The sequence below is a fragment of the Arachis ipaensis genome, chromosome B5 (assembly GCF_059453495.1).
Source record: "Arachis ipaensis isolate K30076 ecotype BB chromosome B5, ASM5945349v1, whole genome shotgun sequence".
NCBI lineage: Eukaryota > Viridiplantae > Streptophyta > Magnoliopsida > Fabales > Fabaceae > Arachis > Arachis ipaensis.
Genome location: NC_142440.1, coordinates 132,803,275 through 132,815,504, shown reverse-complemented (window position 1 = coordinate 132,815,504; position 12,230 = coordinate 132,803,275). Strand labels below are relative to the sequence as shown.

At 29.0% G+C, this 12,230-nt stretch overlaps 1 protein-coding gene across 2 annotated transcripts; it reads right to left on the bottom strand.

Annotated features, from left to right (window-relative positions):
• Nucleotides 1-3,456: 3,456 nt before the first annotated feature.
• On the bottom strand, nucleotides 3,457-11,973 carry TBL22 (TRICHOME BIREFRINGENCE-LIKE 22). Of its 2 annotated transcripts, none has more exons than XM_016345366.3 (3): nucleotides 11,580-11,973; nucleotides 11,100-11,389; nucleotides 3,457-4,364 (listed from the first exon to the last, which is right to left on the bottom strand). In XM_016345366.3, the coding sequence occupies exons 1-3, from the start codon at nucleotides 11,860-11,862 to the stop codon at nucleotides 3,585-3,587; spliced, it is 1,353 nt and encodes a 450-aa protein (XP_016200852.1). In that variant the 5' UTR covers nucleotides 11,863-11,973; the 3' UTR covers nucleotides 3,457-3,584. The 2 variants fall into 2 exon arrangements, with proteins under 2 accessions (XP_016200852.1, XP_020980052.1); XM_021124393.2 differs by having other exon boundaries at nucleotides 11,100-11,386.
• Nucleotides 11,974-12,230: the final 257 nt, after the last annotated feature.

Here is a 12,230-nt window from a genome sequence, read left to right as displayed (position 1 = left end):
TGCATGGTTCTGGCTGACCAAAACCACATGTGGTCTCTCCGTTGGCGTATCGGATCCCTCGGCAGGTCCTTCTTTTCTTCCCCGTCGCCGCGGCTACTTCTGGTTACCGTGCAACTAGCAACCGTTCAACGCCGCACCCCCTGGATCCTGGCAGCCGCGCTCAGATTCAACTCGTACCCAATGGCCTTCGTGAACGTTTCATTACTGTCAGAAAGTAACAGAACTTCGTCGTTGACTTTCAGGAGGTCTTTTTTCCACACCTTCATCACGAATGCGTCGCACGCAATTCTGTCCACGCCTTTCACCTTCAGCTCCGCTGACTGTTGAACGTGCTTCTGCAAGCAGGTTGGTGTGAAGGCTCTCGGGACGGAAAAAATGATGGCTTTTTTGCCCATCGTTAGGTCGGAGATGATGGTGTTTTGAAATTCGCCGGCGTCATCTAGGTAGGAGAAGGTCGCTTCCAAAAAATTTGAGATAGATCTAAATCCAACAAACAATCATCCAGATACCTATTAAAATAAACATCTGACTACCTAATGAAATGAACATCTAGCATTTGTTAATTTTATATACTTAAACTAACCATCTGCCAACCTATTGAACTGAACATCCATCAATGGGCACATGAGGGGAAAGCATGGGTGGGGAAGACATGGGTGCGACTGTGGTGCTGCGGGGTTAAAATTTGAAATTTAAAATTGGAGAATTTGAAATTTGAATTTGAAATTTAACGGTTATTTTATCGTATATTTTGGAAAATTTGGTAGTAGGTAGAAAATAGTTAAATTTGAAAATGAGGGTAAAAGTTTTTTATTATTAGAATTTAGGAGGTTTTTTTATTTTTTAATCTACCGTGGGCCAATAAATCAGCCCATTGTATATATTGTCAAGATTTTTCATTGTCTCCCTAGCGGAGTTCATATCAAAGTGAGGAGTTGAAAATTTGCAACCCTAGCCGTCACTCACACTCGTTTTCCCTCTCCTCTCCTCTCCACTCCTCTCCTCTCCTCTCACCACTACTAGTTACCACTGTCGTCCGCCATCTCCTACCCCCTCACTGCCGCCAACACGAAGCTCCTACCCTCTTCTCGCGCGTCTAAGTCTCACCATCCCGTTCACAATCGCAACATCGTCGTCGCATCTGGCCAGTCGAGGAGAACATCGCCGTTTCCGCCTGACCCAGTCGAGAAGAGCATCTTCGTTGCCGCCTGACCCAGCTGAGGCAGCAGTGCCAGCGTCACTACAAAGCCCCTTCGCCAACCTTCGCGTCTTCGCCTCTCCGCGCCTTGTCGTCTTCGCCTCTTCGCCTTGTCGCCGATCTTCACCGTCAGCTCAGCTGCTCTTCCTCCCGGTAAGTTTTGTGAACTACCATTTAAATTTATTCAGTTGTTGTTTTAGGGTTCATCTATCATATTATTTCTGTAATTTTAGTTTGCTTTGCAGAATTAGTACTGATTTATTTTAATTTGCTTTGAAGAATTTGTTAATTTTATTTTGCTTTGAAGAACTTGTTAATTAGCTTTGAAGAACTTGTTCTTATTTATCTTAATTTGATTTGAAGAACTTGTTAATTTTAATTTGCTTTAAAGAACTTGTTCTGATTTATCTTAATTTGATTTGAAGAACTTGTTAATTTGCTTTGAAGAACTTGTTCTGATTTATCTTAATTTGTTTTGAAGAACTTGTTAATTTGATTTTGCTTTGAAGAACTTATTCTAATTTATCTTAATTTGCTTTTGTTTTGAAGAACTTGTTAATTTGCTTTGAAGAACTTGTTCTGATTTATTTTAATATGCTTTGGACAACTTGTTAATTTTAATTTACTTTGAAAAATTTGTTAATTATTATAGTATTATTTTTTACTCTGATTATTCCTAATTTTGATTCTGTTCATTACAATTTATATTTCTGTGATTTGATTTTTGTGATTTCTTTGAAGTTTTATGATTTCTGTGATTTATGATTTATGTGATTTGATTTTTGTGATTTCTTTGAAATTTTATGATTCCTGAGATTTGTGATTTTTTGTTCGATGTAGGATTTGATTTAAATAAATCAGAATCTACCATCACTATCATCACAGGATGAAAGAAGGTTTGAGAATTATATTTTTTTAGTTTTTGAATAATTTGGTTGTTTTAATGTGTTATAAATATATTTAGAAGAGATATTTGTTGTTTATTGCTCTTTAAGTATTTGGAGACAATAAAAAATATGCTTGTAAATACAATTGGGAATGATCTTTATTTTTTTTTTTCTATTTTTTTTGTTTTGTTCATTTTTTTATGTCTATTATTTTTTATAAAAATCCGCAGATATCCGTGGAGACCCCGATCCCCAGTGGATACGGAATTCCCGTTACCCGTCGCGGAGACGGGGACAGGTTTTGGAGGCGGGACGGGGGCATGTCCCCACCTCCATGGGACCCGTTGCCATCCCTACCCCCTCCCAACGCTTTGTTCTTGAGTGACGAGAATGCCCTTCATATTCTATTTTCATTTTCAATACTGCACTAATTTTTTTTAGCAAAGTACCAATTTGTCCCCTCTATTTGGGCTTATTGACCGGGCCCAACAATCTTAGTTTCCAATTTTTTTCACAAATTCTGATTAATAAATACTTCGTTTCTAGCAAAAGTACCAACACTGAGCTAATACTTAAAAAAAAAATTTTCCAATGAGCCATAGCTCACATGGCATTTTCCCTCTCCCTACCTCAAAGGTCTAGGTTTAAACCTTAAAGAATACAATTAAAAAAAATGTAATAAAATATGTGAAGAGTGTGTAGGTGTATTATGTACCTAGGTTAATTAACTTTTTTTCTAAAATTTAGTTTGGTATCCTTGCATTACCTCTAAAGGAACACAAAATACTAGTATTCTCTTTTGCTTATAACAATGAGCCATACACACTTAAATTAACAAATTTTTATAATTTTTTAACACATAAAATACGACTAAATTAGAGTAATTAAACAAAAAAAAGTTTTAATCTAAGTAGTACAACTCGTATATAAGAGTGATAAACGGATCAAAATCCGCTGAATTGTTAAAAAAAATAGATCAAACTAAAAATTTAAAATCATCATCATAAAAAAATCCATCTAATTCAGTATTGTCTAATTCGCATGTTTTGGCAGATTTGACATGAGTACATGATGAAACATGTTTGTCCCAAAAGTCCGCCTTTTTTTCCTAAACTAACAAATTACCCAAACCTATAATCTCGACCCGTCTTAAATAAATCGTACCCAGTGAAACACAATTCTCACTTTTAAGTTTTAAATCAACTTCCACCCCTTCCAATAATGATTAATCCTTTATTATTGTATCAGTTTTTTCATTTTAAAATATTTTTTTCAAGATGCTTATACCCTTCAAAAAACAAGTTACAAAGTAACTACCATATACCATTATATATATGACACATTTTGTATTATATATACTAAGTTGGCTGATAAACAAAAAACATTACATTGTGATTTTATTTGGAAGTTCGAACCACGTCAATTTAGTTAAATACAAAATGAATGTAGTTTATATGGGTTAAAAATGCAGTTATATATATGTGTATGAGGGTCAAGTTTCAAGAAGTCAAAATCCCAAGTTGTGATCTTATAAGAAGAGCAAGCAAGAACTCACTCCACAAATCAACAGGACCAGGCAAACACCAATGAGTGCAATCATTATAACCTTTCATCCACTTGTTACCCCAATGATCTCCAGGGTGCCCATCTGGCCTCATCAACATTGCCCTTGTCACATCCAAAATCTCAAATAATCTTTTTTCACCTTTTTCCCTTTTTGCCCTCTCAAACTCTTCCATCTGAATACTCCTCAATTGCCAATCAAAGCTCCCAAAATCAGCCTCACCCTCACTCAAAGGACTAGTCCTATTGCAATACCCTCCATTGTTCCACACACCATTCTCAAAGTGCGCTGGTGCAAATGTCCTCAACACTGTTAACAACCCTCTCTTTTTCTTCTTGGATCCATTTATGTGCATGAATGTTGTTCTAAATGCCATCCTAATTGGCAAGTCTATGTTGTAGTTTGTCACATTTTGTTCATTACAATATACACATCCTATAAGTTTGTTACCTTTGTGAAGATACATTACTCTGAAAAACCAATGTCCATCTGAGATTATTGCATAGTCTAATTCAGGGAATATATTGGCCCAATCTTCATCTACTTTGTCTAAGTGAAGGTCAAAAATGCTGGAACCTGTGCCATTCACAATTCTTTCTTCTCCTACGATGAGGAATCTGCTCCAAATCATCATTAGGGTGAAATCATGCTTAGGGAAGTACCATTTTCTATACTTGTCTTCTGGGTCCTTGTACATATCCTTTGGAGTATCCTCCTGTCAATATTTGCAAACAAAATTGTCACATTCTCCCATTCATGTATGGAAGATGTTCTTTATATGCTAACAAAGATAGTAATGATATAAAGGATTTAATTTTGATTTCTTATACCACAGATATCTAATTAAATTCGATTTTTTAAATAATCATTTATATAAATAATATAAAAACTAATGGTAAATTACTAAAATTATACCCGAATAATCGGGTCGCTGATAAAAATACATTCAAATTTTGTTATTGACAAAAGTACTCTCAAATAATTTTAAAACGCGACAAAAATACTAAAAGAATATTATTTTTTCTGTGTAAGTAGCAAACGACTTTTATATTTAACAAACCGCTTATGGCTTTGATCCAAAATTTTATAGGAATATTTAGATGACTATTTAAGAAATATACACACAAAAATTGGATAAAAATTTGATCTCTATATTTTTTTATTTTTTAAAAGTATTATTGGTTGTTGACAAAAAAGTTACAAAATATAATATATATATATATATATATATATATATCAAAAAATCACCAAATTTTAACGATAAAAATATCTCACTTTTTTAATTATGGCAAAAAATCGTATCAAAATTTAATTTCTAAAACATTTTTTGAAAATACATATTTAATGTTAGATATTTTTGTCACGATTTTAAACTATTTGAGAACATTTTTGTCGATAACAAAATTCAAGTACATTCTTTTCTACAATAAAATTATTCGGATGTATTTTTTTGTAGTTTATCCTTAATATTTATTTACACTAGTTTACATAAAAATAAAATTCTTATTTAAATATTAATTTTTATTATCAGATTAAATTATGGATCCTTTTATGTTTTATTTATCGGGCCAATAATTTAATTATAAAAAATTTTGTATGTTATATTGTTATATGAAAATAATTAAAATATTACAGGACCAACACAATTTATTATTTTTGTCCAATAGTTAATCAATAATATTTAAAAATGTTAGTTAAAAAAATAATATTAAACTACTAAATTAAAAATGTTAGATTACTAACTAGAGATGTTGGTCAATATAAATTATTAATTATTGGCTATGCCAAAATAGCAAAAAGCATTTTCTATTAATTTGTATGTGGTAACATTTTGAACTAGCCTATGGCATTTCATCCTTGTAAAAGTCTTTTTCTACCTCAAGTTCAGCCCTCACCTCCTCGCCACTCTCTAAACCACCACCTCCTCGTCTCTAAGCCCCTAATTACGTTCAACTCCCAACCTTAAATGTTCTAAGAAAAATGTCCAAATTTGAAACTAGAATAATGTTCATTGATATATTCAAGAAAATGATCGGGAATTTTAAACTATTTCTCTAATTATATTTTTTATTTTTAAAATAAAATATATATATTTAAATTCTTATTCATTTATGAAGTATGAGTATAATTAGAGGATAAATTAAGACTCTTTGATTATTAATCTATATTTAAATTCATAAAATAAAATTATAAAACATTTGTTTCCAATTTTTTTTAAATTATTCTTTCCATTTATACTTTTTTATAATCACACAGAACAAATAATTAGAGTTTTATTTAATAAAAATTAAACTTTGATAAATACCTTCATAAAATCTAGTCCTAAGATCAATGAATGGAAACTTGAGAGTGTGTCAATCCATTTTTTAATAATGCCGAATGAATAACATACTAAAAGATAATGTGTTTAATCTTAGAAAAATTTTTAACTTGAATATATTATTTGTATTTAGTTCATTGATATGTTTAGAAAAAAATATTGGGAGTCTTAAATTATTCTCCTAATCATCCTTCTAATTTATAAATAAAAAAAAACAATTTTTAAATGGAATGTTTTCTTCTATTATACATTCTATAATTGCAAAGAAGAAACAATTAGAGCTTTTTTAATTAAAAAATATACTTTGATATATAATAATATAATTTAATTTGTAATTTGAGTATTTATTATTCACAATGACTTAATTAAAATTTTTTATAAAATACAAAAAATCTTATTATAAACCTTTATAGATATCTATTTACGAATTGAAAAAAACTATAGAACCTCTAGAATATTTTTTTTTTTTAAAGAATAAGTATAGGTTAAACATAATATTTGTCATAAGCTTTTACCTATCACATGTATCCAATTATTTATTTGTCATATTCAACACCTTGAATGATTATATATATTTGTTGCCGATAAGTTAAAGGGAAAAAATCGAAAATGGTTCATGACATAACTACATAAGTGAAACAATTATGTTGTCAATATTTACTATTTCTAGTTCATCATTTCTTCCCATTTTGATTCTACCAAACACAAATATGATCAATATGATGATGGATTAATGGTATTCAACTATTCATATAAAGATTGACATGGCATGATGGTGTGGTAAAAATAAGAAAAATTGAGTATTTGTACTTATGGACTTTGTGAACGCTAATAAAATTATCCATTAAATAAGAAAACTAATTAATATTATATACATGAAAGATAAGTTTCGTATGATAAAAATATCTAAATTCTATTTTTTTTTGGCTGATTTTTTAATAAAATTCTTAAATTACTCTCACCCTTTATCTTCAATCTCAACTTTCAAACTTTCATAACCCTCATCACCACCAGCACCTCTCCTAAACTCCTGATTACCACTGCCTCCCCTCCTCTTTTTTACTGCCACCACTCACCGTCACTATTACCAGCACTGCTATCATCACTCCTTAAAAGAACTTGTAGAAAGACGAAGAAAATAGCAGCGGAAAGCCGCTCAATGAAATAAATCAAAGTCTTGGAATTGTCATAGTAGAAAGCATAGTACAACTGTGTGATGATTGTGCCGTTAAATCTAACATAGCCTTTCAAGATTTTGAGAACAACGCCGTAGTTTCAAGGGAAGTTCTTGACGCAAGTAACGAGAGAGTCGATGTTGGCGAAGGAGTGAGGAGAAGGAAAGACAGTGGTAATCAAAAAAGGTGTTGATAGTGGTGAGAATTATGAAAGTTTGAGATTTGGGAAGAAAAGATGGTGATAGAGTTGAGTTAAAGATAAATGATAGAAAAAATTTAAAAATTTTATTAAAAAATTAACAAAAAAATTAAAATTTAGATATTTTTATCACACAAAACCTATCTTTTAGAGTATAACATTAATTTCTTTGTTTGATGAGTATTTTTGTCAACATTCACAAAGTTCATATATACAAATAATTTTATCCTAAAAATAACAACAAAAATCAAATCTCAATGATGAAGTATCGATAGACTCTAGACTTGATGGGACGAGATCATTGAGTTATTAAATAGTAAAAAAAAATAAATGCTAATACAACAAGAAAAAACGTATTTTATGATTAGAAAAACATATTTTAGTTGGCTAATACAATATTCTTGTCAAACCAAAAAAGAATTTATATTTAAAAATATTATCTGAAAAAAGTGTCATTAATGTAATACTCAAGGAAATGAAATATACATTGTTAAAAAATCCAACCAAATGAATATATTATATATTTTGCCAAAAAATAATGGTATATGATATTACTTTTTCAAGTGACTTGAATAATCAAATAAAATCACTATTAAAGTAATAAAAACCATTAAAAGAGGTCAATTATGAAATTAATATTTTTTAAGTTAATTTTATAATTTTTTTAATTTTATTTTCCTCCTTCATATTTTTATTCTCTTTTCACTCCTTTGTTGTTCTTTTTTTTTTAATGTTATCTCATTATTCGTTCATCGGCACCACTTTACTAACAGTCATTTGTTAGCTATCAGATTGTCAAAATCCAATGTTAGTTTGAAATAAAGAATAAAAAAAATTATATTTTTAGGAATGAAAATTTATAATAATTTAAATGAACATCCAAAATCAAGTCCTAGAAAAATATTCAAAATCAACTAATAAAATAATATCCAAAAATAAATTACTGTAAAATATAGTTTCAAATTTTCAAAACAAAACAAATCCAAAATCTAAACTAAAAAGTAAATAATATAAACAAGAGCAATCAAAATCCAACATAATTTTTATAAGAGAAAATTTCACTCTCCTCGCTATTTGTAAAATATACATTTTTTCTCTCTTATAATTTTTAAAAAACCTCCTCTTTAATATATTTTAAATTTTTTGTGTTAACTAATGTTAACTTTATCTATTTTTCAAGAAAAAATAAATTACTTTTTACAAAAATATCCTTTAGAAAAAAATTTATTTTTTTTGTCATTAAATTTTGCTTACCAAAATATCTTTTAATAAATTATTTTTTTTTTTGATTAAATTGTATTTTTACTAAAATATTTTTAAAAAAATTTAATAATTAAATTATTCTTGTCTAAGATACCCTTCAATAATTTTTCAATTATTAAATTGTAATTTTACCAAAATTTTTGTTAACAATTATTTTTATATTTTACAATTAATTTTTTGATATCAATATATATTATTTTAATATTAAATAAAAAATCTTACCACTATTAATATGTATAACAATTAATATATATTAATATCAAAAAATAATCTTACTAAAATTTTTTTATTTAATGTTAAAATAATATATATTGATATTGAAAAATTAATAGTAAAATACAACTATAATTGTTAACAAAAATTTTGGTAAAATCATAATTTAATAATTAAAAAAATTATTGAAAAGTATCTTAGAAAAAAATAATTTAATTATCAAATTTTTTAAAAAATATTTTGGTAAAAATACAATTTAATTAATAAAAAGTAATTTATTAAAGAGTATTTTAGTAAACAAAATTTAATGACAAAAATATAAAATTTTGCTAAAGAGTATTTTTGTAAAAAATAATTTATTTTTTTTTTAAATAGATAAAGTTAACATCAGTTAACACAGAAATTTAAAATAGATTAAAAAAAAAAAATTTAAAAGTTATAAATGAGAAGAATATATATTTTATAAATAAAAAAAATATTATTTTAGCATTTCTTAAAAAAGAAGAGTAAAATTTTCTCTTTTTATAAACCAATAGCCAAGTCAATTACATTTATGTCCACACATTCAAAAATCCCCAAATAAACTAAATCAACATCCAAAATTTAACATTAGAAAAACATCCAAATTTAGACTAAAGTTGACCTCCGAAAAGTGGATTACCTATTTTAAAACGTCGAATCATAAAAATCCAAATAACAATTATAACAACAAACAGAAGCATTTTAAAAAGAGGGAGGGAGAAGAAGTTATTTCAAAAAAAAAAATAAAAATAAAAATAAAAATAGCCTGATGAAGTTAGTTAAAACATTATTTCCTTATACTTTTTCTTTTGGCAACCATAACTAAATTGGTCAATAACTTCAATTAACTACTGTCATCAACCATCTTTACATCAAATTATGCTAATAGCATTTGTTTTCTCTACAAATAGTACAAATAAACATCATTCATCAAAATTTATATTAATACTAGGAAATTGATCACATCTAACTACGGAGATCAACTTATGAATTAAGTAGCTCTCTATTATTCATTTATTACATTTTTGCACCTCACAATACTATTATTCTTGGCATGATCCCGTAAAAAGTATTATTTTGCACCTTAGCCTCAAAAGTGGTTATTATTCTTTTTTAACCATGGACATCACCAAGACACCAATCATCCCTACATAGAAATAATCTTTTGTTTAAAAAAAAAGTTTGATTATTCATTTACAATAAGTTTAATTATTTTGTTGTGAAACATTTAATTATTTATTGAAAAATTAATTTGTTTAAAAATTATATAAATATACATAATTACAAAATGATTACTTTAGTAAGTGATTTTATATTTTTATAGATATTTTTTATTCTCTTTACATCAACATTAACGGCGAATTCGTACCTAACATCCCATTGGAGAAATGGCAATTTTTTAACAGCAACAAAATTTAAATCTAAAATATTATACAAACTATTCAAACTCTTCACCTGTAAATCAATATAGGGGATTAAATTGCTTTACTTCCATTTTTATTTCTATTTATGATATATCAACATAATAGTGTTATACTTATATGTGGCCGCGTCCTTAATATATAATCTTTCCTTCATTTGGATCGGTTTCAAGAATCACATTCCCCTTACAGTGTAAGCAAGGAATATGAACTAACCTAATCAATCCCAAGCAACAGAACAAAAACTTTTCTCGTCATGTGATTTTACAAACTCCCATGTTTTAACACAAACGTAATTATAGCAGCTGGAAAATTTTGAATACCCAAACTCAAGTTAAATCTCAATTTGGTCCTTAAATTTTAGTCGAATGTTCAAAATGACATTCACAATTTCATTGGTTCCAATTAGAACTCTAAATTTGCAATCATAGTTCTGACTTGCCTCTGCGATTATTTCCGTCGTCGGAACGCTGATCTGACGTAATTGCATGACACGGTGGATACTACTTAAAGAAAACCCTCACACTACATGGTTTCCAAAAGATTTGGGCGCGAAACCAATACGCCATCGTTTAAGTAGTGTCCACCGTGTCATGCAATTGCGCTAGATCAATATTTCGGTGACGGAGATGATCACATGGATAAGTCAAAGTCATGATTACAAATTTGAGGGTTCTAATTGGAGCTAACAAAATTGTGGGGTCATTCTGAGCATGGAGCCAAATTTCAGGGACCAAATTGAGATTTAATTCACGAAACTCTGCTTACATTAATAAAATTATTTGAATTAGATTATACTATTATATAAAATGAAGAGAAAAAAAAATTAGAGTGTGACCTGTGACAAAAGGCATAAGAGGGATTCCATGTGGTTCCTAGCAACAGAGTCACCAATGAATGCCATTTTCTTGCCGCGAACAATGTTGAGGAATGATGTTGGATTGAACCTTGGAAGCTCACATTCATGAGGCTTCCATTTCCATTTAAGGAAATCAGTGTCCATTCTCCCATGTCTGAAACAGTTCTTGCTATCAGGGATTGTTATGCAACTTGAATTTGTGTAATACGATGATTCTCCCTCTAATGATGGAACCCAATGACCCTTAAATAGGTCACATTTATTTTCTTCTGAAAAGAAAAACAAAAATAAAAAAAATTGAACAAGAAGATTGACAAAGTATATGATCATGTTATCCAACAACAGGAAAAGTTGGAGAGGCGATTGATTTGAACTAGTCAAATTCTTAATAACAAGGTCTAAACAACGTTGACCAAGACAAAATGAATGATCATATTATTGAATTTTGTAACAACATACCTTTTTGTGGTTTGGAGTTGGATGATGATGAGGAAACTTTAGTTGTTTGAGAATGTTTTTCTTGCTTATTATGTTGGGGGTGATCATCATCAAAGATATCAGGGCCTTGATTGGGAAGAAGGGTCAAAGGTTTTGGGGAAATGAGAAAGAACAAACAGAGAATTGAAGCAATGAAGAGAGAGGAGAGAATCAAAGGTATCATTGTCCCTATGTTCTTGACGCATCTCTCTCTTTTATCCTGAAAAGTAGTGGAGGACTTCTTCATGTTGTTCTTGGCCAACATCAACAGACACAAGAGGACAATTGAGGGAGGCTGTGTGGGGTTTAAGGTTAGAGAACAATGAGAATAATCCAAATACTGATGATTGGGGAAAAACTAAAAACCATGGAATAATGAAAGTTTTGTCCCTATGGCTTTTTAGGACTATGGGGAATATATTAAATTACTAGTATAGAAGTCATTAATGAAAATAAATAATTAAAATCTGATTGGTACAAAATAATTAACATATTTAGCTTTTTCTTTCTTTTTATGTCTTTCGACCATTATTCGATTTCTTATTACTAAATATCTGATTAATTTCCCTCGAGTGAATATAATTGCTATTTGTTATCGAATAATGAAAATGTTTGTTAACCCAAAAAAAAAAA

Bases quoted from the DNA above. Each gene is read 5' to 3' on its own strand.
- TBL22 (XM_016345366.3), bottom strand. From the start codon at position 11,862: ATGTTGGCCAAGAACAACATGAAGAAGTCCTCCACTACTTTTCAGGAT. The intron at 11,390-11,579 runs GTATGTTGTTAC...TTTTCTTTTCAG, and splicing joins CAACTCCAAACCACAAAAAG to AAGAAAATAAATGTGACCTA. The intron at 4,365-11,099 runs GTCACACTCTAA...AAATATTGACAG, and splicing joins TCTTATGCCTTTTGTCACAG to GAGGATACTCCAAAGGATAT.